The sequence below is a fragment of the Mus caroli genome, unplaced genomic scaffold (assembly GCF_978045245.1).
Source record: "Mus caroli unplaced genomic scaffold, Mus_caroli_1 scaffold_7, whole genome shotgun sequence".
Lineage (NCBI taxonomy): Eukaryota > Metazoa > Chordata > Mammalia > Rodentia > Muridae > Mus > Mus caroli.
This window is the reverse complement of record NW_028227262.1, coordinates 122,239,988-122,261,979: the sequence shown is the minus strand read 5'-3', so window position 1 is coordinate 122,261,979 and position 21,992 is coordinate 122,239,988. Positions and strand designations below refer to the sequence as shown.

The 21,992-nt window shown below is 36.7% G+C and overlaps 1 protein-coding gene across 4 annotated transcripts in view; it reads right to left on the bottom strand.

Annotated features, from left to right (window-relative positions):
- The window catches only part of Grm8 (glutamate metabotropic receptor 8), an 889,122-nt gene that overhangs the window by 148,086 nt on the left and 719,044 nt on the right, over positions 1 to 21,992 (bottom strand). For all 4 annotated transcript variants that reach the window (XM_029478898.2, XM_021164358.3, XM_029478895.2 and 1 more), the window contains exon 8: positions 9,562 to 9,698. In XM_029478898.2, coding sequence (XP_029334758.1) covers positions 9,562 to 9,698 — 137 coding nt within the window. The remainder of the gene's footprint in view (positions 1 to 9,561; positions 9,699 to 21,992) is intronic.

Genomic DNA, 21,992 nt, shown 5'->3' with positions numbered 1-21,992 from the left:
ACAGAGAAACCCAGTCTCAAAAAAAAAAAAAAAGTACTAATTACTAATGCCATTTCCTACAGTGAGGCATTCTGATATTTTGGTCATTTTTTTCTAAAATAAAAACACTGAAACTTGTGTCCTTTGTGTTTGAAAATAATAAAAAAAATGGGTATGTACAGAAAATGCCAGTGGTCCTGATAAAGATAATGCCTGTGTAGTGCTATCTGGGCTCCATAAATATAATTCCCTTGCTTCTGAGTTGAACCTAGAAATGCTAAGATATTATTTGAGTTGTTCACATAGATGTTGTAAATAAATCCTCCATTATGTAGTTTTTCCTTTGCTTCATGGACAACAAGTGACACCACTCTTCCTATAGTGAGCATTTACATTACATCCTTAACCTCAGAATATGTGCTACAGCCTGCCCAATTTTACTATCATTTAAAAAGAGCAGAATTTTAATATTTTCCTATAACTCAACCCATAATCACTTACTGGAGCTCACACTCAGCTTATAATTAATAATATGAAACTGGGTAGAATAAATGTCTTTGTGTACATTAGAGTCTGAAAAGAAAGCAGTAAAATGCTATCAAGTCACCATGATAAAACATCCAAAGTCAACATCCTTGGTATGACTTCACTAGAATGTACCATTCAGCTAGATAATAGAAAGAGAGTTTTCCAATTTCCAAGTCTCCCAACCTACCTATCTAGAACATCTCCTTGTGAATTTTTTTTTTTTTTGCTAGTAAAAATTCGTGTTTAAAAAGGATAAAAAGGTGGGGAAAAATTAGGGAAACAACACCCTTCACAATAGTCACAAATAATATAAAATTGGTCTGACTCTAATTAAGGAAGTGAAAGATCTGTATGATAAGAATTTCAAGTCTCTAAAGAAAGAAATAGAAGAAAATCTCAGAAGATGGAAAGATCTCCTATGCTCATGGATTGGCAGGATTAATATAGTCAAAATGTCTGTCTTGCCGAAAGCAATCTACAGGTTTAATGCAATCCCCATCAAAATTCCAACTCAATTCTTCACAGAGTTAGAAAGGGCAATTTGCAAATTTATCTGGAATAATAAAAAACCTACATAGCAAAAACTATTCTCAACAGTAAAAGAACCTCTGGTAGAATCACCATGCCAGACTTCAAGCTGTACTACAGAGCAATTGTGATTAAAAAACTGCATGGTTCTGGTACAGAAACTGACAGCTAGATCAATAGAATAGAATTGAATACCCAGAAATGAACCCACACACAAATGGTCACTTCATCTTTAACATGGGAGCTAAAACCATCCAATGGAAAAAAGACAGCATTTTCAACAAATAGTACTGGCTCAACTGGTGGTTATCATGTAGAAGAATGCAAATTGACCCATTCTTATCTCCTTGTACAAAGCTCAAGTCTAAGTGGATCAAAGACCTCCACATAAGACCAGAGACACTGAAATTAATAGAGGAGAAAGTAGGGGAAATCTTCAAAGATATGGGCACAGGGAAAAATTCCTGAACAGAACAGCAATGGCTTGTGCTGTAAGATTGAGAATGACAAATGGGACCTCATAAAATTGCAAAGCTTCTGTAAGGCAAAGACACTGTCAATAAGACAGAAGGCCACCAACAGATTGGGAAAGGATCTTTACCAATCCTAAATCTGATAGGGGACTAATATCCAATATATATAAAGAACTCAAGAAACTGGACTCCAGAAAATCAAATAACCCTATTAAAAAATGGGGCATAGAGCTAAACAAAGAACTCTCAACTGAGGACTATCAAATGGCTGAGAAGCCCTTGAAAATAATGTTCAACATCCTTACTCATCAGGGAAATGCAAATCAAAACAACCCTGAGATTCTACCTCATACCAGTCAGAATGGCTAAGATAAAAAAAATTCAGTTGACAGCAGATGCTGGCGAGGTTGTAGAGAAAGAGGAACACTCCTCCATTGCTGGTGGGATTGCAACCTGGTACAACTACTCTGGAAATAAGAAAATTGGACATAATACTACTGGAAGATCCAGCAATACCTCTACTGGGCATATACCCAGAAGGTGCTCCAACTTGTAAAAAGGACACATGCTCCACTATGTTCATAGCAGCCTTATTTATAATAGCCAGAAGCTTGAAAGAACCCTAATGTCCCTCAACAGAGGAATGGATACATAAAATGTGGTACATTTACATAATGGAGTACTACTCAGCTATTAAAAACAACAACATTATGAACTAACCAGTACCCCGGAGCTCTTGACTCTAGCTGTATATGTATCAAAAGATGGCCTAGTCGGCCATCACTGGGAAGAGAGTCCCATTAGACACGCAAACTTTATATGCCCCAGTACAGGGGAATGCCGGGGCCAAAAAGTGGGAATGGGTGGGTAGGGAAGTGGAGGGGAGGGTATGGGGGCCTTTTAGGATAGCATTGGAAATGTAATTGAGGAAAATACGTAATAAAAAATATTTTTAAAAAGACATACAGAAAAAAATACATTTATGAAATTCTTAGGCAAATGGATGGATCAGGAGGATATCATCCTGAGTGAAGTAACCTAATCACAAAATAACTCACATGATATGTACTCACTGATAAGTGGATATTAACCCAGAAACTTAGAACACCCAAGATACAGTTTGCAAAACACATGAAACTCCTAAACAGAACTCCAATGGCTCATACTCTAAGATCAAAAATTAATAAATGGGACCTAATGAAACTGGAAAGCTTCTGTAAGACAAAGGATATAGTCAATAAGACAAATTGGCAACCTAAAGACTGGAAAATATATATTAACTAACCCCACATCAGATAGCGGGCTAATATCCAACATATATAAAGAACTGAAGAAGTTAATCACCAAAAAACAAACAAAAAACAAAACAAAACAAAAAACAAAACAGCAAACAACCCAATTAAATAATGGGGAATAGAACTAAATCACTATAGAATTCACAACTGAAGAATCTCAAATGGCTGAGAAGCACCTATAGAAATTGTCAAAGTTCTCAATGATCAGAGAAATGCAAATCAAAACGACCCTGAGATTCCACCTTACACCAATCACAATGACTAAGATCAAAACCTCAGTAGACATCAGATGTTGGAGAGGATGTGGAGAAAGAGGAACGCTACTCCATTTCTGGTGGGAATCCAAACTGGTACAACCACTCTGGAAATCAATCTGTAGGTTCCTCAGAAAATTGAAGATAGACGTAATTGAAGACCCATCTATTTTTTTCTTTTTTTATTAAATATTTTCTTTATTTACATTTCAAATGCTATCCTGAAAGTTCCCTGTACACCCCTTCATGCCCTGCTTCTCTATCCACCCACTCCCACTTCTTGACCCTGGTGTTCCCCTGTACTGGGGCATATAAAGTTTGCAATACCAAGGGGCCTCTCTTCCCAATGATGGCTGACTAGGCCATCTTCTACTACATATGCAGCTAGAGACATGAGCTTTGTGGGTTCTGCTTAGTTCATATTGTTGTTCCACCTATAGGGTTGCAGACTCCTTCAGCTCCTTGGGTACTTTCTCTAGCTCCTCCATTGGGGACCCTGTGAGCATCCACTTCTGTATTTGCCAAGCACTGGCATATCCTCACATGAGACTGCTATATCAGGGTCCTTTCAGTGAAATCTTGCTGGCATATGCAATAGTGTCTGGGTTTGGTGGCTGATTATGGGATGGGTTCCCGAGTGGGGTAGTCTCTGGATGGTCCATCCTTTCATCTTAGCTCCAAACTTTGTCTCTGTAACTCCTTCCATAGGTACTTTGTTCCCTATTTTAAGGAGGAATGAAGTATCCACACGTTGAAGACCCATCTATACCACTCTTGGGAATATACCCAAAAGATGCCCCGCCATAGGGTCATGTGTTCCACTATGTTCATAGCAGCCTTGTTTGTGATAGCCAGTACCTGGAAACAATCTAGATGTCCCATGACAGAAGAATGGATACAGAAAATGTGGTCCATTTACACAATGGAATACTACTCAACTAGGACATCCTGAGTTTTGTAGGCAAATGGATGGAAATAGAAAATATCATCCTGAGTTAGGTAACTCCGACCCAAAAGGACATGCATGATATGTACTCACTAATAAGTGGTTACTAGCAAAAAAAAAAAAAATACAGAATACAGTCCACAGAACTCAAAAAGTCAACAAGCTGAAGTGCCCAAGTGAGGATACTTCTGTCTCACTTGGGAGAGAGAAGAAAGCAATCACAAGTGTGGATGGATGGAGGATTCTAGGAGGGAAAGTGGACAGGGCGGGGATATGGGGGTGAGGGAAACATGATCTGGTACTGGATGAGGAAAAGGACTGAAACCCTGAGGCCCAGCAGAAAGAATGGAAATAGGCAACCTCAGGTAATAGGAGGTTTGGGGGATTTAGAATGCACCAAAGACCTGGGAGGTAAAAGACTCTCAGGAATCAAAGGGAGGGACCTTAGATGAAATGCCTGGCAGTAGGGAGAGGGGATTTATAGAGCCCACCTCCAGCAGGAAGACGGGGTATCAAGTGAGGGATGGGGTTGCCATCCCACAGTCACATCTCTGACAGACTCATAATTTTCTCTGTCTGAAAGAATTACAGGATGGAAATGGAGAGGAGCCTGAGGAAAAGAAGACCCAAAGTTAGATCCAGCTCAAGGGGAGGTTCCAAGGCCTGACACTATCAATGAGGCTATGGAGCATTCACAAAAAGACCTAGCATGACTGCCCTCAGAAAGACCCAACAAGTAGCTGAAAGCGTCAGATGCAGATATTTGCACCCAACCAATGGACAGAAGCAGCTGACCCCTGTTGTTGAATTAGTGATAGTGGAAAGAAGTTGAGGAGAAGAGTAATCCTTGTAGGAGGACCAGCAGTCTCAATTAATCTGGACCCTCGAGATCTCTCAAACAATGGACCACCAAACAGGCAGCACACACCAGCTAATATGAGCTCCCAACACATATACAGCAGAGGACTTCCAGGTCTGAGTTCATTCAGTGATGATGCACCTAACCCTCAAGATACTGGAGGCTCCACAGTGTTTAGAGGTCAGGTGGGGTGTGGGGGTGGGTACATACACGTGGGCATAGGGAGTGTGGGGAAGAGGTGTGGAATGTGGAGTGGTCAGAGGGTAGATGGGGGTATGGGGGATGGATTATGGAGTGCAAAAAATAAATTAATCAAAAAATACCTGCTATAGTGACTACAATACAGGCTGTACTAAACTGATTTGATGGAGTTCAATGTCACTAGAAATTTTCTTCAGTGTCTGTTTAGGAAAAAGAATTTGAATGATTGAGACTATATCATTTTATGTAAAATATACTTTGACCTGTATGAATACATACAAGTTACCATGGTATATCAACTTCATTTTATAACCAACTGCTTCTCAGAATATCAAGGGACGTGGCAAAAATTAGTCTTCATCTACTATTTATATCTAATTTCATGTTGAAGAATCCTTCATAAGTTCCTGTGAGTTATAGTGACAAAACAGTATCATCCTGTATACATAGATCTCACTATGTATGTACAAATTTATCTCAATAACTCCATGAACTAGATATGATAGTTTACATACAGAGTATAAATGACATACAAGAGGTAAAAATAATATCCTGGAATTCAAGCATCTTTGATTCTCCAAATATCTATTTTGTGCAGAGGTATAGCAATGTATCTAATGACATGGATGCTTTTATTCCACCTAACAACAGGCTCAGCATTCAGAACTTCATCAGACATTACTTCTCCTGAGAAGGTTCCACTAAACAATTAAGTCAGGCTCAGAGACACCATTTTCTCTGCAGTTCCTCCCAGTGGATCCTGTGTTGTGAATAATCCTGATTGAGTCATTATTGAGATATAGCCATCTGCTGCTATTTTTTGGCATTTCATATCCTATGCATAAATTTTATATTTATTTTCACTTAGTTGAATAAAATGGCAAGAAGAACAAAGCAGGTAAAAGCATGTGTCATGCTTACACTATTTTGTTTTAAAAATAGTGGTTGGAAGCATAAACTAGTGAGCCCCGGGTTATTCTCAGCTCTTCCAGTAACCTCACTGCTGTTTCTCCCTGTGGAATTAAAGCAGCATATGGCTGTTTGTCTTGCAGCCCAGACTCCCCTGTTTAGCCCAAACCTCTAGGTTACAATCTGTTTTGTAATCTCTATAAGGATCACTCCTCTCTTGAGACACACATTCTTATCAAAATAGAGACCTAATTGTGCAACTTCTCTCCCCATAGACAAATGCACACTTCACGTGCAGACCAAGATTACTGAGTAGAAAGCCTACATCCAAATATGCAAATTACTCTGACAGCTTAATGAAAAACACGGATTTATTCCATTCAAAGGAGAAAGAAACATGATTCCCCCACCCCCAACAATAAGAATGATGCTTTTGAGGATCCGGTATATGTCACACATTCTCCAGTGTAAAGAAGAATGCTTCAACTCACTTCAAAACTCCATTCACTTCACTACATGTATTTAGGAAAGATTTGATGCACTTGAAAATGCCTAGCCATGTACTGTGTGAGCAGAAAATCTTCCTGCAGTTGAGTTCAGCCAGAGAAATACAAAACAAAACTGGTTCTTGGAAAACAAGTAAATACAGTCCAATACATCGCTGATAAATGCTTGACATTGAGAGTGTGAAAGAAGTTGTGAATCAGGTTAATAGAATAAGAAATGGCAGAAGTGGAAAATAACACATACACACAGTGCTCTCTAACAGTAATTCCACAGGGGTCAGTACAGTTACGCCCCTCTTACAAGACTCCCATTCCAAACAATATGTGGATTCCTTCATCAGGACACCTGTGTCTTTCACTAGCTTTTCTGGTCCGAGTCTATTTCTCCCTCCTAAGATGTGAGTGCCTTAAAGGCATAGATCCCACTATCCACTTCTAAGACCAATCCGTACAACCTCCCTGCAGCGCAACAAGCTTACCAAGACCATTCCATAGCAGTGTTTATTCCTGTCACTAATCTAAAACTTTGTACCCTGTGATCACATAATAGCAACCATAAAAAGAAAAAAACAAAATAACAAAACAATAATCATGCTCCTCAATTTCCAAATTTTCTAAAAGTATTCATTGAAATGTTTCCATGACAAAAAATTAGTATGTCAGAAAGTTGATATCTTTGTTCATTAGCCTATCATAATCACTCCATATTCTAAGCCTGTGTCAAAGTTGCATTGTGTCCAATTTACATCTCTGTATGTATATTTGCATGTAGAATGCTACTGGAAATAAAAATTTAAATTCTGTTTTGGGAAGAAAATATTTTATACTTTTAAAATAAGATCTTGAAAACCACTCAGCCACATAATTGTCCAGGTGACAATATCTATCAAAATAGTATTACAGTAAAACAAAACAAAACAAAAAACTATGCATTTATCTTATGTGATGGGTACATTGTAAGTACAGAGAAAATTTTCCAACTGGAAGAGGGTAGGAACTGATTATGTCAACATTTTCAATTTAGGATTCTCTGTAAGATTTCTACACATTGTCCTTACTTCCCTGTCCTCCTGTTGTGAACATTCTAAAGAAGACTCAAGGGTCTCTTCTAAAAGGACTTCAGTTCTCTACTTAAAAAGTCCTCAGAATCACAACATATGTACATGAAATAAACTAAACGATTTCTTACTGTATTTCAGTTAATTTTTATTACAACCATGTAAGGTTGTTGCTACTACTACTTTTACCTTGGAGTTTATGAATCTAGGGTAAAATAAAGCTATACATTATGCAAATATCTAAATCACAATACCTTAAATCAGTAGCTTCCACAGTACTCTACTCCTCCTTCAAACAAGGGTCTGCTCCAATTTCCCAAAAGAGTTATGTGATTTGTCATGATGGTCTGGAAAATCCAATCCTCGCTGTATATCTGTCCTCTACAGCCTCATTCACTGCCTTTCCTGAGAATGGCAGTGCCATTTTTTTTTTCAATAAGACTACCACTATTATATAGTATAAACAATCACCAGCCTGCATGAAATGTTGTACAAACTGCTGTGATATATTTATGAGAAATAACAAGGCTGAACATAAAACATTTATGCATCGTTAAATGTACATAAGAAAACAGCTTAAGATTCAACACTGAGTTTTAGAATACACAGATTATGCATACAAAGAAGAGATATGTGAGCTCATTTGTGTGATTATTCCTGAGGACTCATTATAGGGACCTTGCTACAATTTATAGTACATACCATCTTCAAGCAATTCAGTTTAATATGAAAAATTCTTAACGAAAACAACAGATAAGCATTTTGATGTTCACAAAAGTCAGATAAAAGTAGGTTTCCTACATAAGTAATTTTCAAATTTTTCCTGGTCATATTAAATTTACTTCACAGGAATATACTTCCATAAGATCCCTGTCAAAAAGATATTGATGTTCAGATCATAAATAATCTGTGGCATTTTTCAAAGTTTAGTTTCAATAAATCAATTTGGGTTTCAGAACAATAGAAAAGGTTCACAAACAAGCTAACATCCTAGCTGGAGATTCAGGCTTGCCTTTTGCAGTAGCTAGATGCATAGCTACTTCTGCACGGCTGAATGAGAGCTGCTGTCGCAGACATCAGAAATCCACTTCCAAGAAACAAACCATGGTTCTGTAATTTATTATCATCACTTCTTGGCTGTGAATGTGGGTGGCAGATACCACAAAACTATGTCACTTCAAGAGACATATTTGAAGATACAGGAGGAGAAAACATGTATTAGAATATCATCTGATGCGTTTGAAAGGTGTCAAATGCTCTTAATTATATGGCTTTGAGAAGACAACATTCAAGAATAAATTAATTGCACATGATAAACATGCAACAGTGCAGAATCAGTTTCTAGGTCAGGGAAAATAGTTTTACGGGCATTTTATGACCCACAGAGAAAGCACTGCTTATTTTAGTGATTCCTTAGGCTCTGTGTTGGGACTAAACATTCTTAAATCTTTGAAGAATGAATGGTACAGTATAAGAAAGTTCCATTTCTCCATTCATCCAACAGGACACCCTACTCTATACCTAAGTCAGTTTGTGTTAATAGAGCTGGAACTGTTAAAATATGAAGTAAGTCTTTTTAGGTAGGATGAAGGATGCTTCAAGCTCACTCACCTCTAACCCTGCCCCCTACACAATGGGTTTTCCTAGACTTCTCTTCACCTTCAAGCTCAGGATGGCATCATAGGCCACAGCCCCTTATGTTTTTGTCAGTGACATCAGGGTATATCTTGCTTCAAAGTCTCAGCGCATCCTTTGCTTAATAGGTAGATTTTCTGGACTCACACTGGTGAAAGCTTATTTGGTCTGTCAGAGTCCCAAAACCCAGACAAATAAATGGCAGCTGCCATAGCCACTGGGAACCCACTTCAGCTTGGGCTCTACGTGTATAGTCCAAAGAAAATTTGACCTCCCCTGTTCTTACAGATATTGTGAAAGTCTTCTGAAAATGTTCAAGTTTAGTGCTTTAAAAGGAGATATTCCCCTTTAAGAACTAGATACAATATACATGTTAACAGTGATACTTGCTTTTAGGTGAAGTTGATTGGTCCAGTGGCCGATGATTTTGTATTCTGTACTTTTGTTGTTTATCTGATATTGGAAGATATCGTAGCGTCCCGGAGCATCTCCATTCTCATTAAAAGTGACAGGTGTACCAGCGCTGCCTATAGAGTAGGAAAACAGCGTTAATAAACTATAGTACCATAGCCCATTGGGCTTATTTTCCTCTAAGGAAGAAGGGGTAGATAGAAATATATATATTGTGTGTGTACTAAGTGATATGGAGATTTTAACCCTTGTAATGTCATTCTTAATAGTATAATAGAAAACCAACCTATATACACATGTAGAAATAAGGACTTTAATTATAAAGAAAATGATGACTACCCAAGCTAAATAATATATATACCAGCTAAATGAACAAAAATTAACAGTCTGAATATTCAATTATAGCTGCATAAAATGTCACTTAATGAGGAAAACGTACATGCATCAAAATATGGCATCTATTGTATAATAGGAACTACAAGCATCAGCACCACTGCTTTTGAGTGGATCACAGTAGTCTGCTCTTGGAAACCTTTGCTGGGCAAGGCAGAATGAGCAATGGAGAAGCCCAGCTCTCCTCAGACCATCAAAGTCCCATAATTCACTGTGACGAGTATAATGGTGGCAGAACAGCAGGATGTAAGAAACCTTGTCTCTTCTAAGCTCCATTTCTCTTGAAAGCTTTTATCTCTTCTCCTGATACTTTCTGCTCACTTTTACTTTTCCTCTTATTAACTTTTCTATAATCAGAGGTGTGGGAGTCAAATGCAATGAGAATGTCAATGTTTTCCCATTCCATCTCACCGAGCTATCGACACAGACTTTCTTTTCTTTTCTTTTTTTTTCTAACAGTCCTTAGACCTCCCATCATCTTCATAGATTATTATTTCTCAACTTGAAGCATTCAGTTGACAGCAATCCCTTTATTTGGTGCCTATCTTCTCCCTTCAGGTCCCCTTTCTTCAAAGGATATCGGATTTAATTTCTTTTCTGCAATGCAGTCTCCTCTTCTTCCTGGCTCTTTCTATATTATAATCTCCAAATTATATACAGTTAACATTTAAATAGGTAAATGTTAGGTATTTTCATCTTACAATGCTTTTCTTCACTTATTTGCAAAGTTTACCTTACTGTTTATAAAAATTAAAATGTAAATTATCAAATGAAATGATTATAGAAATATAATAACTTGTCTATAAATAGAATGAGAGCTGTAGAGTTACAATATAACTGGAGTGTGTTCTTGGGATTTAACGGATATATGTTTATTATAATTGACTTTATTCTAAAGTCTGAACATGATAGGAGGTCTCCAAGAAGACCTAATACTATGAAGAACTCCCCTACAGGAGATGACACAGCCATGAAAAAAAAGGGCTTCTGGCATAAGAAGCAGAAATCTACATGCTCATGTTAATCTCCCCATCCATTTGTATAACTTTCTTCATGCACAGTGAAGAATGGCCAACAAACATTAATAAATAGTACATGTGCTTTGTTACAAATTATTATTATTTTCAGGAATTTATATAGGAAATGATTTTAAAAGTCAATAAGGGCAGAAACTGAGGAAGAAAATCATTTTAACTAATCAGCCAGAGTTGTCATACTATTATTTTTATTCTTTTAAAATTATTTTATCCAATTACATTTCAAATGATATCCCCCTCCTGGTTACCCCTCCATAGATCTCCCCATCCCTTCCCTCCTCTTCCCCCTCCTCTTTGCCTCTATGAGGGTGCTTCTCCACCTACTCACCCACTCCTGCCTCACCGCTCTAGCACCCCCTAAGATGAGGCATCAAGCCTTCACAGGACCAAGGGCCTCCCCTCCCACAGATGTCAGATAAGGCCATCCTCTGCCACATATGTATAAGGAGTTATGGGTCTCTCCATGTGTACTCTTTGGTTGACAGTTTAGTCCCTGGGAGCTCTGGGTGGTCCAGTTAGTTGATATTGTTCTTCCTATGGGGTTGCAATCCCCTTTGGCTCATTCAGTCCTTCCCCTACCTCTTCCATTGGGGTCCCAGGGCTCAGTCCAATGGTTGACTATGAGTCTTAGATGCTCAAGAAGAAACCTTTCTCAACTCTAACACTTCCACCTCTAGTGCTATCAGACTGGTACACCTCTTTAGTATTTCCTATGAATTTCTGTGAAGTAAGAGTAATGGTATTTTTTTTTCTCATAGAGATTCTATGAAACTTAAATTAGTCAGTTCTTCTGAAGTGCTTAGACCAATTCATGGGATAATTAAATATTATGATTCACACTATAATCATTTTTAGTAAATATCAATGTATGCTGGCAGAAAGAATGAGTAAAATCCTTAAAGTGATTCCTAAACATTTACTAGGATTTAAGTAACAGGTTTCTGCTTGAAAAGGCATATGTTATAAACATCATAATAACATCAGTTTCTGATATTTATGTACATCATTTTTTAAAAAGTTAGGCTATATTTAAATTTCACAATCTAACATTACCATCATTGCCATCCTGTTGACCAAATGAGTGCTTTTCAATCTTACAAACCACAATTGTTATCAAGATGGAACCAGTCACTTCTGCAATATGGAGGAAATGACAGCACAGTGGCTTCTGTATGAATCTATGGCCTGCTGCTTCTGCATATTATTTCTCCAGCTAAAAGAAAATCTGTTGGTAGTCAACTGAATGATAGAGTCACTGTCCCAAACATAATAACTTCTAATTTAGAGACTTCAATAGTATTTTGATAAAAACTTATACCAGATTTGACAATGGATTAAACTGGAATATTTGAAAGTGGTCAAGAAAATCAATTCTGAAATCAGCTCAAGTTCAAATTCCCAGTTCTGTCAGTTGATTGATGTTACTGTTTGCAGTACATTCTCAATTTCACTGTATCTAACTTTCTTATCCATAGCCTAAGCTGATAGTAATCCTACACAAAATTTTATATGACTAAATGAACCAATCTGTGTAAATATACAGTGCATATAACATAAGTATGAATTACTATCACTCCTTTTTTCCATGGCAGTCTGTGAGAAAAATGATTTTCATGATATTTATCTTACTAATCCCAATGACTTTCAATAGAATGGCAAATAAAATGAGACTCCAGTTCCCTCAATGCCCCACATTTTGATTCACCATTTTCTCTTTCACACACATGTCAGTCTACCTTCTCCCAAATCCTTTTGATAGTTTGTGGCACAAGTCATGCATGCACTTGTAGAAACTTCATCATACAAAACTGGCTAGACATCCAACTAGCTCTTCCTCTCCAACCTGGATGAACAAAATTCTTCACTTTCCTCTGCATAATTTGCTACTCTACTGATCCTACTTATGACCTTAAATTAGTGTGAGAGATATTTATTGAGAGCCCACTAAGTAATCAACATAGCACATTCTATTTTTCTCCCAACAGTCTCCTTGATGTAAAAGGAATATATCTGTTATCTTTGTAAGCACTATATAAAAGGGAAGTACAAGATCCAATAGAGAGAGCAGAATTCTGGGGTAGAGTCAGGCATGGAAAGATTTGCTCTAAACTCTGAGGAAATAGTCATATGAAACTGAGTACACGTAATTAGCCATGTGGCATGACTTAGACTAGTTTACATGGAATAACAGTTATGAGATAACAGAAATGAGTCAAAGCTATTGCTCTAGACTAATTTACATGTAATAATTGAGTTATGAGATAGACGAAAAGATTCAAAGCTATTGGTCTATGCATTTATTCACAGATAATTCTGTATCACAATAATTATCTGGGGCAACTTGGATGCTAGTGGAAAAATTCTATGGTTACACTGTCTTGTTTTATTTTTTTCCTTTTTTTTTCACTGCCACCAACAGCACTGTGCAGTTTATTAACCATTCAAGTACTGTAGCATCTGGTGAGATTGGGACAGAATTGGGATCGCAAAGTGAACAGATATTCAGCATCTAATGGTTTGGAAGAAGCCACTACATACTCTTCACAAACTTCTTCCACAGTCAATACAGTACTAGCCATTAACCCAGCACAACGATTGTGCCCGAGTTCTTACCCTGACTTCTGGTCATGGCTAGGTATGCATTTGAATTACTTCAGCCCTCTCACATAAAGAACTAGCACCATTGAATGTTGACTCAGTCCAAACAAGTTCCCTAGTTCTCTAGACTATGAAAGAAAGATCATCCTTGAATAGCCAGGAAGGACTCATAAGTAGATCATTCTTTTTCATGGGTTTGCCATCTGTTTAAAGACTGGTAAAACTGGCCACCATGAAAAAACAAAACTAAGTTGCATTTTGCCCAGAAAAATAAACTCAAATATTTATCAATTTATTGTGTTTTAATAATAGCAATGATAAAGAAAATATAGCAAGCATACTTGAATTGAGACTATTTAGATATTTATTTATATAATATAAATTTTACTGTATCCAATTTTCTCATTTTATTTCATTTTACCTGGCACTCTAGGTATTTCATACATTTTGTACTATGTTACATTTTTTCCAATCATTTGGACCTACGAAAAAAGGAGGACAAACACATAGATTTGTGAGGTGACATTTTTACTAGTCAGGAACTGCCCTCAGGGTCTCCACATCTCCTTGACTGTTCAATAGGAAATGTGTAGAAAAATTATATTTTTATTACTCAGCATATCATGAACTTCTAATATGGTTCTGAGGGGAAATTTTTATATCAAAATGTTGGTTCCATTGAGTGTTATGTGAGGAAAGATGGTTTGTCTTGGGATTTGGAGACTCAAGTTTGATTTCTGCATCCTCAAATTAGCTATGTGTATCTGAGCAAGTGACCCAATTTACATGTAACTCTTTCCTCATCTCAAAGATTATCATAATAATATCAGCTCCTCCAAAGTACCCAAGGGATAGATGACATGACATGTATGAAAAGCATTTAATATGTGACAGACAAACAACAGAACAGTGTGAAAGAAAACTCTCCTTAGTTGAGCTCACCGTTTGCCTACACTTCTGTTGAGTTGGTTCATGCTATATTGTGTCCTCATTTGGAAAAAAAAAAAAAAAGAATGAATGTGGGAATACTTTGTTTACTTTTAAATGTAAGAAACATGAATCTAGCTTTATGGTTACTCAAGCTTGTCTTTTTTTTTTTAATCTTTGCTTTTTTTCTTTTGCATTTAGTGGCAAATGTTACTTGTTAGTAATCTCATTATCCAAGTTGAAGAAACTAAGAATGAAATCAGTTAACTTATTAGTTTTGATACGATTGAAGATTATTTAAATAACTGACACAAATCCAATATAAAACAATAATGCTCAACAAAATTATGGTTATTTATGTTTTCCTTCCCTTAATCCAATTTATGAGTATGCACTACAACCAATAAATACAATCCAATATTCAAATTGAATTACACCACAAAATAAGTGTTTGGAAATCTGAAAACTCTCTGCAGACTTTATTTAGTTTCTACCTTGGAAGACTTTTGCACTGGATTTAGCATATCCATCTCCAACTATACTTTTGTTGTAATATCTCATGGTTTTACCTTTACCTATTGGCTTCTGGATTAGCTCAATTCATTCCCAATTTTCATTTTGCTTGTAATTTTTTTGCATATCATCATCTGCTATAAGCATCTCCATCTGAAAATGATGCTGTATAGTGATTATACTTCGTAGTTCACCAGCTGTAGTTGGCGGTAACTACTTTAAAAGAGCACAATCAGAAAACCCTCCTCACTGGAGTAGCTGTTGTTCCTTCTTCTCAATTACTGATCACAGACAAAGCCACCCCCCCTGGACTCGCTGAGTATATTTCATTTGTTTCTCCTTTGGCAGTATATACAGATACCCAAGTCTGACTGAGGGACCAGTGTATGCCAGATCTAGGAATAAGATCCTAAAATAAAAGCCACATTGTTCTAGTAGGGAAAAATATAAGCAAACCATTACTTACATCCCTCCATTAATAGACCCTTTACCCAAACTACTACTAATTTGCAGATTCTTTTCTCCTTTCCACTAAGTTGCTTCAGACCACTAGGATATCTCTGTGAACACTGAGACAGTGTGCAGTATTCATACTGAACATTCTTGTGCATTCTTGACCCTCAGCCAAAGTATACTATAAGAGACAAGTCAAACTCCATGGCTTCTCTCTTTAAACATCATTCAGTGACTTCCTATGGAACTTATATTAAAATGTAAAAGCCTTATGATGGTATTCAAAGTCCCTCATTTCTCTTGTCTAGTTCATGTTCTATATTTCCACATCCTGTTCTTATTTCTCTTCCAAAGATCATGAAATTCTCAGAAATTCTATAATCTCTTCTTTTTCCTTGTATTCATCCCTCAGATCTTTAGAAAGGCCTCTTTATATTCATATTCTATTTAAAATAGTAGAGCAAATTAGCATCTAAAATTGTCACTATCCTATCCCTGTAACTCACTATAATATAGTGTTTATTTCCTTCATGACATTTATATGTATAGAACATACACCAGGTTTTTAAATGACTTCATATACAGTGGTGGATTATATGCCCAGGATTAAGGAAAAATTTCCTAGAATGTTAATTATCATGTAAGTAGCACCAGACTATTGGTTAATTGTTAAGAGTCCATATTCACTGTTCCCTTAGTACATGGCAAGGTTACACCTGCAATAATTCTACTCAGTTGTGGTCAAATGATTAGTTGTAGACACTCATATGTGAGGGGATCTTTAGGGTATTTGAAAATTCATCATAATCATCCTAAGTGGACATCTGTATTCTTTCTTATTCTAGACTGTCAAGTGGAAACGAGATTGTACGTAAACAGAGAGTCTCTAAGATGGCAGAGTTTCAGGAGTTGTAACTGCAGAGTGAGGTCTCTGCTACTGTTGTCATTTATTCAGTATTTACATGGGTATGAAACAATCTATTGCATTTCAGTCACTATAGATTTGAGTCTACTGCTTCCAGGAGACAACCATAATGGACTGCCTGGTATGATGAGTTCACAATAATTAAAAATCAACAAATTTAATCAGATTATCAGTAGAAAGAATGCTTCACTTGATGCTACATTGTTCATCAACAACACTTTAGAATTATAAAATTGAGAATCAAAGACATGGGAATAAATTGATAACTGGTTTCTGAGTTCTAAGTTTTAGTGTCAATTACTGCAATATGTAGATATATAAAGTACATGATGTGCCTATATATTATACAAAATAATACATGTTACATAATGTAAAATAATTCTCTAAAATTCCATTGAATGGCTATTAATATTATTTTTTTTCTAAATGAGTACAAAGATTCTCACATATTTGAATATTCCAATAAAAGCTAAATAATAATGTCTCAAAAGTCTCAGTTTTAGTCAAAACTGACCATTTTTCTATTCTGCTGTATGAAAAATAAGATAGGACAAGGAATATAATTGAATGGTGTTTCTGATTCTCTCAAGCAAACCTCCCTGATTTTCCCATTAAGAAACTCTACTTAGAACAGGCTTCCCTCTTGTAGAAATGTCTTTATGATCCTTGGATTAAAGGTGCTTTATGATTGCAAAATGTCATCATTGTTAATGAATAGCCCCATTTGAGAAATAGAAATGCAAACTATAATTGCATTTATAGTACTCAAATAAGCTGACTGAACTTTTAACATTAAGAAAAGACACATTACTTTGTGATACACATCTCAGGGAAGCAGATATATTAGGAGTTTTAAATGAAATCTCTTGTAAGAAAAGTGACCAAAGAGACTATTAAAATATCAAATGTTTGGTTAAAGCAAATGAATGGGATAAAAAGACCATTATAATTAAATAAGATTAAGTCATAAATCTTAAGAGAAATTTGGGAACAAAGAAAAGTATCCTATTGTTCCACCAACTCAATACATTCTCTCATTTTGTATAAGAAAATTTTCCCAGATTCCAGTGCCACTGGACTTCCTTATGATACATTTTGATGTAACAAATATCTAATATCTAGGACTTTGTATAGGAAGATTCATTGAATTAACTGTTTCTGTTAATTATTCCTCTGACACTGATGTTGACAACAACATGAGAGAGGCAAACCAAGGAAGAAATAAGAAAGGAAAAAAATAGAGAAACACAGAATACATACACTTTAAAGAGGACTTTAATTAAATAGTTCAGTGTATCTCTTGCATCAGAAAGAAAGTATCCAATAAAAAGAAAGAGTATCTTGCTACTTAAATTTATAACTAATTTTAATGATTTATGCAGAGAATGATTTTAATTTCACGTAAAAAGTAATCTTAAACCCAAAGTCTAAAATATATTAGTTCATATTTTTATTGAGACCTTTAAATTTATCATTTTCAAACACATTTAAATCCAACTGTAGTTGTGTGAGATACAATTTCACATGTATTTAAAGCCATTTCTCTTTAAGTTACTGTCTATTACTGTAAAGAGTCACCATGACCAAAGCAACACTTACAAAATAAAGCACTTAATTGGGACCTTGTTTACAGGTTCAGAGGGTTTATATAAGATTATCATGGAGGTAAGCAGACATTGGAGTAGTGGCTGAGAGCTTTACATTCTAAATAGCAGGCAGCAGGCAATTAAAGAGACACTGGGGCTAGCATCAGTTTTTGAAACATCAAAGCCTAGCCCCACTGATACATCTGCTCCAAGAAGGCCATCCTCCCAACCCTTCCCAAACACCTGTACTAACTGGGGACCCAGCATTCAAAAACAGGGACTTGTGCTGGAGAGATAGCTCAGATAAGAAGGGCACTGGCTGCTATTCCAGAAGACTCGGGTTTAATTCCCAGCACCCACACGACAAGCCATAACTCTCTATAAATCCTATCTCAGGGAATACAACATCTTCATACAGACATGCAACACACCAATATACACAAAAAATTAGAAAATCAAATACATGGGCTTATGGGAGCCATTCTCACTCAAACCACCACAGCTTTATAACTGAACTTTTCAATTTTTGCAGTGAATTATTTAATTCCCTTATAACATTTAAATCACAAAGTCTAAAAGTTATCAGCTCATATTTTTATTGAAGCATTTTAATTCATAATTTGCACGTGCATTTTCATCCAACTGTAATTGACACATACAGTTAGATGGAGATGGAATGTCAATTTTTAATATAAGGACAGCAATTTTTCGTTTCAGTCGAATTCCTTCTTTCTCACTCACTGGATAGCTACAATTTTTTTGGAGCTGAGATGTAAAAGGAAATTGGCTTGTCTGCCTCTGTTATTCCACAGGCTCATTTGTCTATTTTTCATCCAGTATTACTTGACATCAACTATTAGATCTATAAAAAGACTTAAACTGAAAAGGTAAGTCACCTATTCATTCCTAAGAATGTCTGCCTTTGCTTTATGCTCTTCTGTGTAAAATTAGAACCATCTAAGTGGCCTAGGGTTGAAAAATGATAGAACATACAGATTATCTAGGGAAAACTATACTTTGATACTGTCTTCCTACTTATGAGTTTCCTGTTTAGTTCTTAAACCAGACTTAAAACCATTTTACAATGTGTATTTTCTTTTCTCTAGTCTTTTCTGTCTTCTGGGTTTTTTTTGGTAAATATTAAATATTGAATGCAAGAAAGACCTTACATGTATTAATAATGCACTCTACCACCAGGCAGTGGTGGCACATGCCTTTAATCCCAGCACTTGGGAGGCAGAGGCAGGTGAATTTCTGAGTTTGAGGTCAGCCTGGTCTACAGAGTGAGTTCCAGGACAGCCAGAGCTACACAGAGAAACCCTGTCTCGAAACCTAAAATAAATAAATAAATAAATAAATAAATAAATAAATATGCACTCTACCATGGAGCTACATTTACAGACCTATCTAAACCTTGTCTTTTCACAATAATTTCTCAATTCTGTAGATAATATCATGCATATAATAATTTATATGTATCTATAGCAACAACTCACCCCTGTGAGTATATCTTAAATAACATTACCTATGACTTTCCTACAAGTATATAAAATTCAGCTGGCATCTTTACTCATGAGAGATAAATGAAGAGTTGTTCTAAACTAAAGGTGAATTTACTTCCCATGGCATTTGAGACAGTGAGGGGATATTTTTACATCAGGATAAAGTGATGGCATTGATAACTAATGTAAGAACTTAGAGATGTGCTTAGTGCCCAAACCTGCCTGGGATGTGTCCTCTAAAAAAGAATGACGTTCAGAGAGTAAATAGCAGCAACTTTGAGATGCCTGGGAAAGACTCTCCAGTATATATAAGCTATCTCTAAATTTTATTTACATATAAATAATCATGATATATACAAATACTTAATCTTTTGGATCTTACTTTAGAAATCTTAGGTATTTAACATTTTGTTTTTCTCATTTTTTCTGATAATATGAAAAATTTGAACATTTTTTCACGTGCTTCTCTGCCATTCGGTATTCCTCAGGTGAGAATTCTTTGTTCAGTTCTGAGCCCCATTTTTAATGGGGTTATTTGATTTTCTGGAGTCCACCTTCTTGAGTTCTTTATATATATTGGATATTAGTCCCCTATCTGATTTAGGATAGGTAAAGATCCTTTCCCAATCTGTTGGTGGTCTTTTTCTCTTACTGATGGTATCTTTTGCCTTGCAGAAGCTTTGCAGTTTCATGAGGTCCCATTTGTCAATTCTCGATCTTATAGCACAAGCCATTGCTGTTCTATTCAGGAATTTTCCCCCTGTGCCCATATCTTCAAGGCTTTTCCCCACTTTCTCCTCTATAAGTTTCAGTGTCTCTGGTTTTATGCAAAGGTCCTTGATCCACTTAGATTTGACCTTAGTACAAGGAGATAGGAATGGATCGATTCGCATTCTTCTACATGATAACAACCAGTTGTGCCAGCACCATTTGTTGAAAATGCTGTCTTTCTTCCACTGGATGGTTTTAGCTCCCTTATCGAAGATCAAGTGACCATAGGTGTGTGGGTACATTTCTGGGTCTTCAATTCTATTCCATTGGTCTACTTGTCTGTCAGTATACCAGTACCATGCAGTTTTTATCACAATTGCTCTGTAGCAAAGCTTTAGGTCAGGCATGGTGATTCCACCAGAGGTTCTTCTATCCTTGAGAAGAGTTTTTGCTCTCCTAGGTTTTGGAAATCAGTCTGGCGGTTCCTTAGAAAACTGGACATAGTACTACCGGAGGATCCAGCAATACCTCTCCTGGGCATATATCCAGAAGATGTCTCAACCGGTAAGAAGGACACATGCTCCACAATGTTCATAGCAGCCTTATTTATAATAGCCAGAAGCTGGAAAGAACCCAGATTCCCCTCAACAGAGGAATGGATACGGAAAATGTGGTACATTTACACAATGGAGTACTACTCAGCTATTAAAAAGAAAGAATTTATGAAATTCCTAGACAAATGGATGGACCTGGAGGGCATCATCCTGAGTGAGGTAACACAATCACAAAGGAACTCACACAATATGTACTCACTGATAAGTGGATATTAGCCCAAAACTTAGGATACCCAAGATATAAGATACAATTTGTTAAACACATGAAACTCAAGAAGAATGAAGACTGAAGTGTGGACACTATGCCCCTCCTTAGAATTGGGAACAAAACATCCATGGAAGGAATTACAGAGACAAAGTTTAGAGCTGTAACAAAAGGATGGACCATCTAGAGACTGCCATATCCAGGGATCCACCCCATAATCAGCTTCCAAACGCTGACACCATTGCATACACTAGCAAGATTTTGCTGAAAGGTCCCAGATTTAGCTGTCTCTTGTGAGACTATGCCGGGGCCTAGCAAACACAGAAGTGGATGGTCACAGTCAGCTATTGGATGTATCACAGGGCTCCCAATGGAGGAGCTAGAGAAAGTACCCAAGGAGCTAAAGGGATCTGCAACCCTATAGGTGGAACAACATTATAAACTACCCAGTACCCCGGAGCTCTTGACTCTAGCTGCATATGTATCAAAAGATGGCCTCATGAAACTGCAAAGCTTCTGCAAGGCAAAAGACACCATCAATAAGACAAAAAAACCACCAACAGATTGGGAAAGGATCTTTACCTATCCTAAATCAGATAAGGGACTAATATCCAATATATATAAAGAACTCAAGAAGGTGGACTCCAGAAAGTCAAATAACCCCATTAAAAAATGGGGCTCAGAACTGAACAAAGAATTCTCACCTGAAGAATACCGAATGGCAGAGAAGCACCTGAAAAAATGTTCAACATCCTTAATCATCAGAGAAATGCAAATCAAAACAACCCTGAGATTCCACCTCACACCAGTCAGAATGGCTAAGATCAAAAATTCAGGTGACAGCAGATGCTGGCGAGGATGTGGAGAAAGAGGAACACTCCTCCATTGTTGGTGGGATTGCAAGCTTGTACAACCACTCTGGAAATCAGTCTGGCGGTTCCTCAGA